At 37.8% G+C, this 6,245-nt stretch overlaps 1 protein-coding gene across 1 annotated transcript; it reads left to right on the forward strand.

Annotated features, from left to right (window-relative positions):
• The first annotated feature begins 826 nt into the window (after positions 1–826).
• Positions 827–2,813, forward strand: LOC128891902 (protein charybde-like). The gene is made up of 4 exons (XM_054151833.1): positions 827–1,111; positions 1,876–2,062; positions 2,158–2,313; positions 2,409–2,813. Exons 1-4 carry the CDS (start codon positions 1,063–1,065, stop codon positions 2,497–2,499), a joined length of 483 nt encoding a protein of 160 aa, XP_054007808.1. The 5' UTR covers positions 827–1,062; the 3' UTR covers positions 2,500–2,813.
• The last annotated feature ends 3,432 nt before the right edge of the window (positions 2,814–6,245 follow it).

The following is a 6,245-nucleotide window of genomic DNA, read 5'->3' on the forward strand; positions in this document are numbered from 1 at the left end:
GGGGGACAACGGCGGTGATTTTCAAGTCCAGCATCAGCCGAGAAACCGAATGGAGTATGAAATAAGGCAAAAAGAGTAGAGAACAAGTCATTGGGCAAAGAGAGTAACAAATAATGATGCGGTGGAGAAGGCAGGAGGGTGTGAGCACTGCGAGCGGCTTTGTGAGGAAGAGGGGGCGAGAAGGGACGGCAGGGGAAGAGTGAGAGTAAGAGTAAGGGTAAGAGACAAAGAAACTATACGTTGTCGAATAAGTATTTCCACCAAAGTTGCAGTGGTTATTCTACGAAGCAATAATCGATTTTCTCCAAGCAAAAATGAAAGAGAACGAATCCACGAAACGTTAGGTATCACGGCTGAGAGTCGATTAAATTGGCCTAACGCGAGGAAAGATGATTATGATGTAAGAAATAGTATGTATGTACACATGTATATCGTTGAATTCGAAACCTTCGAATTATAATGGAAATAAACGGTTCGCGATCATCGGATGAGCTAATTACAATTGCACGTGGAAAGAATGAAAATAACGGTGGAAAAGCACGACGAAGGAAAACGTTCTAGAAAGGGCAAATAAAGTTTCCGAAGACCGGTAGGCCACGATTAAGTCGAGATAGAAGCTGGTCTTGGTCGTTTCGTTGATCGTTCGGTAGACCCGATGGCGAAGGAAAACGGTATTAAGAACCGAAGATAACCGAACGACAAGGAACGGAAACACCCGAAGTGGACGCAGTGAGAAACATCACGTAGCCCTGTGTTGCTAGGCGGCTTGCGGAGGGCGATGGAGGGGAAAAATCGGAGGAGTGGGGATGGTCGGTATAAAAGTCGCGTCATCGATGCCGGCGAATCAGTTGTTCGGATATCGTACGCGGGGGAGTGTTAATGCCGTAGCGTTAGTTCGAGTGAAAGTTTAGGAAGAAAAACCATTTAAATTTTGGCATTCTAAAGAAGTGATATTGTTGAATTTACAAGCTCTATCGACGAATCGATATTATCGTTAATAAAAAAGCATTAAACGGCGCTCGTGACGACGAAAGAACAATTATTCTATTATATCCGTGGAACATGGAGGTTTTGCCGTGTCCTGTAAACGTGAATTTCAGCAATACCAGAGGCAAGGTTTTTTTTCATTTCGTCGCTAGTCTTTGTTCAATTTTTCGCGTACGGCGTTACCGGCACTTTTTTTTTTCTCTCTACGCCGCGTACTTACACAGTTCAAGGGAGAATCGATCGTCGAATATCGCGAACCAGCGGCAGAGTCGTCGGTTTCAGCTGATTTTACGAGTCAGCTGATTTTTTAGCGAGAAGACACGAATCTCGTGTAATTTTTACGCTGTTTATTCGAAAACGTTCTTTGCATTCCTTTTTCGTTTTTTATAACGTTCCGTTTCGTTTATTTTCTCGCTCTTCTTTATTTCGATGCCTTCGAAATTCGAGCGGCGATTCGTTTTTATATTTGTGAAATGATTTTCTTGAGAAAATAGACCAAAAAAAAAATTATCCCGGTGCTGGAATATCGGTAGGTTTTCAAATAGTGGCGAAGAAGCCTTAGTTCTCAAATAGCAGTTCAATTGCTGCTGGTATAGTCGGCGTCGCTATCGTCGTGGTGTCGGTGTAGCTATTACATGTACATATACATTGTATATGTTGCCCTAAGAACTGAAGATATAGTAATTGTAAATTATTACGAGCGAATATAACAAACTAATACATAGGGTTTTTTTTTTTTTAATTTATCGGAGCTAGTTACAAAATAATTTGGATATTTTATCTCCTGATTTTCGAGTAATAATTTAGACCTTTAATTTTATTTATTATTAGATCTTTTTTTATCAAATAAAAAAATCGTCTAATCGACTAATTATCGCTTAATTATAGCTGGAACAGTGACAGATGAATTGGTGGACGGAGCTTGCCAGGCCTTGGCAAAGCGTCTCGAAGTCGAATTGAGAAGGGCTAAGCACGCTCAATTGGCATGCGGGGAAGTTTTACTACCTGCTGATCTTTTGCCTAGAATAGCCAAAAATGTTCTTGCCATGGCTGAAAATGAACCTTGCGGTCTTAGGTAAGTTCGTTTTAATTTTACAAAATAGTTAAACACGTTTTACTCTAATTATCCGACATTCAAAATATAATTCGTACGTGTTTTGGTTGTTACAGAGGTTGCACCTTGTTCATCAGTTTCGAAACTGACAGCGTGTGTCGCAAATTGTCGAAAATACAATGCGACCCTAACACGGTGTCCACCTTCGAATTGTACTTGACGTTGAAACAAGATCACACGTCTTGGCACATTTTGTTACCACAATTTTTAAAGTAAGTCTCCGAAATGAACGGTAAACAACTACAACTAAACGAGAACAACTATATTATAGACGAGTCTCTAATCGTTTGCTTCTTTTTCTTTTCAGAAACCTTACGCGAGGGGGCACCATCATGATCAGTAGGGATTTTACTTTGGAAAAAAAGAAATTGTACAGATCCTACCAGCATGCACAGTGAACGATTCACTTGTTTCTCTGTCATTCGATTTTCTTGGTAGACGCGATTATTCCAAGCTCCACCGATAATTTTATAGGGCCAAGGTGATCTACGGAGCCTTCACTTTCCGCGCGAAATGACAGATCGAGTTTTTCGATGTGGACATATTTTGCAATTATTCGCTACAAAGAATTATGGAAAGGACACAAGGAGGAGAATCGGAGAAGGAGAGAGAAGTATGGAAGAACTATATTTCTAGACCATGATACGAAAAAGGTGGAAAGTACATCCCACGATGAAAATGCAGACTCGATAACAGATTTGTTTTTTCCAATCTGCAATGGCTCGAAGATGATCGTGCGATTTGGCTGTGTTCATAGCCGCTAATATTGCGATCGGTTCGAAGAAACGAAGCCTATACGTTCGACTATTGTGATAGTAAGACAAAACACAAATTTCATTATTGTTAAGAGCGAAAGTTTCTGTACGCGATTCCTGGACTTTGCATATTTCTTTAATCGTAAATTTAACAAGATGTCGTCGTCGTTGTCGAATGTGTAAAAAAACGAGTACAATAAATCGATAACAATTTTCCAGGGTCGCGTAAAGATACATTCTCTCGTTATAGGAGAAAAGCGTGTATCTTCGTTCGACGAAGAAGCGACTCGTTATACGACTCGTACACGAATTCTCCGTGATAACGCCTAACGACATTGTCGATTAGTCATAATAGTTTAGGTATCTATCTAGATACGATATAATTTTTAGTTTGAAAATCACCATCGGATACCTAATCTCAACATCTGTTTAAAATGCAAATTCGTAGAATTCGTTCGTATAATTCTGGCCAGTGCTGAGTTGTCGTTCTTTTTTTCTTTTTTATTCGAGGCTATCTATCCATCGTTCGTTAACATTCGGCTCCGTGAAATTTTCTCGTTTCGACTACTCCTCGATACATGATTTTTCAGACGAAAAGTCACGATTACTTTAGGTATCGATCGGTAATGATGTTGTGATATTAATGAAAACAAACGTGATTAACGAATAACGTAAATTGAATCCGTGCAACATATTAAGTAATCGTGTACGTAACTTTCTCCTGCATTTGCGACAATTTTCCAGGACAAAACGATTACGTTTGCTGTTCGCTAATTATCGTAGTTGGTGACTTTGATAGACTATATTTTGTTCAAACATTGAAATCATTTCGTCCGAAGAAAATTTGCGTCAGTTCTTCCAGGAGGACGTGTAAACGTATACACATAACGCGCGTGCGTGCGCGCGCTGAAATTTATATGTATGAATTTATAAGACTGATCAGCGATAGATACTAAATTTTTCAGGATAAGTTTTTCATGAATAGCTGCGCATGCGTATATCTTCTTTAAAATAGCAGGGACACTTCGGGAACTTGTATGCGGTACAACGATCGCTTAGGTCGAAGTCGTTGAACGAAATGATCTTCCTGACCACTTTGCAAACAAACGTATAAGTAAAGGAACAAGAAACAAATATGGCGTATGTGTGATGTTCGTGTCGTTATTATATCGATTATGTAGAAAACAGAATATATAAAATGCTGTTACGTATATTTTGTACTTCGTTAAAAAAGTTAGAAATAACAAAAAGACATTAGATGCATAACGCGTAGAATTATTTAATTTTTTTTTATATACGATATTACCATTAGGTATTGCTTGCGTAGATTGAACATGGCGGAAAGTTGAACAAGAAACAAACGTTTGCGTTACGAAATCAAGTTGCGACTAGGTGTAAATTTTTAGTATACTTTGATCAATTTTCACGATTTGTCTTTTTCTCTTGTTGGAGAAGAGCGATCCCGTTGGCGAGTTTGCACTCGTCCCTCGGCTCGTTTCGACTCCGTTAATTTTCTGGTCTTGAATTGTCTCCAAACGAATAATTGCGTTAACTACGATTTAATAATGTTAGGGGTACGCGTGCTACCTCCGTCGAGATTTTTTAACGATTCTTGCGAGACGTTTGTAATTTCTTTTTTTTTTGAGCCCTTTACCGCCTACATGTGATGTTAATTTTAATTTGTGATCTTACTGACAAATAAGAGAGACAAGGAATAAATAATTACGGAACTTTTAATAAATACGCCTACAATTCATTCCACCGTTACGTACACAATTGCGTTTTTAAACCAGTCTTTTAACCAGCATAACTTATGTTTAATTCTGGCTCAGGGTCGGCGCAAGCCAGGTTACTGAATTAAAGGGCACCGATTTTGATTAACTTTTTACAGACTGATGATACCATTAACAAATGGAATCAATTTTTGCTGAGATGCAAGACATTTTTTTAGTAGCGATGATTAAATTCAAAGGAGTGACAAAAATCATCAAAGTATTATTATTTAATATTCGTCTTATAAAAAATATATAGCATTTGTAAATAAATAATTCCTTGTTGTAAAATTTAAGTTTAGGATTTGAATGTGAATTCAGACCCCGCAAAATTGTTGAACCCGGCCCCGCAAAAGGTCACGCCGGCCCTGTTCTGGCTCGAAACTTACCCCTTGTATCTGAAGAATGTGACATAATTTTTATGGTAGGTGAATATTACATTTGTCCTTATTTTTTTATTAACATATGGCGAAGATAATAATCATATTAATACATTATTATAAACATATTCAATATTCATTTTGTTATTGTCAGCGCCTCTAGTGGGAAAACGCCCAAGTTTGTCGTAAAATCGTTTCTCTTTTTTACTGATAGATGGTAGGATTAAATATGATACCGACATCAGATGATAATATATTCTAATTATTTTTGTAAAGATTTACATAGTTTTACTCGGTGCTATGCATAGTTTACAATAAATTGAATTTGCAACTGTTAAAGTATAGATGAGAACATCGTCCTTCAGATGTTTTCTTAGCAAAGAGTACTACACTTTTGTAAGCTTTATAAAACTTCGTTCCAAAGAGAATGGAGGTCAATAGGTGTATCACTAATTCAATTTTTGTGTTTAATTGCTTGTAATCTAATTACAAGTTCATTATTTAACGTAATAAGCTTGAATATGTGAATTTTGTTATGTTAGTAAATTGTTGCTAATGTGCTGCCATCTATCAGTAAAAAGAGGAACTATTTTACGACAAACTTGGCCGTTTTTCCGATAGAGGCGCTGACCAAATTCTGAAAATTAGTTCGGCCTTCTCACCATTAGATGGCAAACCAGGATTATACTTAGTAGCGTCATCTAGCAGTAAAAAGAGGAACTTCTTCCACTGCAAACTTCGACGTTTTCTCACCGATGGCGCCACTACTGCCAAGACCTGCAGAAATCTTCTAATACCTACGTATTTCTACTAATACCGAAATTGAAACAAGCCCCGCCATTTGTCTCTTATACAAATTTTCCAACCTTGACATTTTTTTGCTTTGTTTGGTTGTGACTTTTTAACGACACATTTAAGCCAGTTTTCGACGATGGAAATAGGAATTTTTCGGAGCAGGGTAATTTCTGAAGGAGAGTTTGCGATGTTTTCTCAAATGTCCAAGAATCCATGGAGGACGGTGTCGGTTCGACATCGTCGACCATTAGATGCTTCGGTTTTCTTAAGATGTCGTGTTTCAAACGAGGCTCTAGATTTAGAGACATCCACTATAAAGCGAATGAGAATATTACGAAGTAGAAAAAGCGTCCAGAAAGATCGATGACTGAGAATCGGGTTAAACATAATAATAAATATATAAATACTTACGTTGAACATGCGTATCAACGCTACGCGAAGA

Source organism: Hylaeus anthracinus, unplaced genomic scaffold (assembly GCF_026225885.1).
Source record: "Hylaeus anthracinus isolate JK02 unplaced genomic scaffold, UHH_iyHylAnth1.0_haploid 12002, whole genome shotgun sequence".
NCBI lineage: Eukaryota > Metazoa > Arthropoda > Insecta > Hymenoptera > Colletidae > Hylaeus > Hylaeus anthracinus.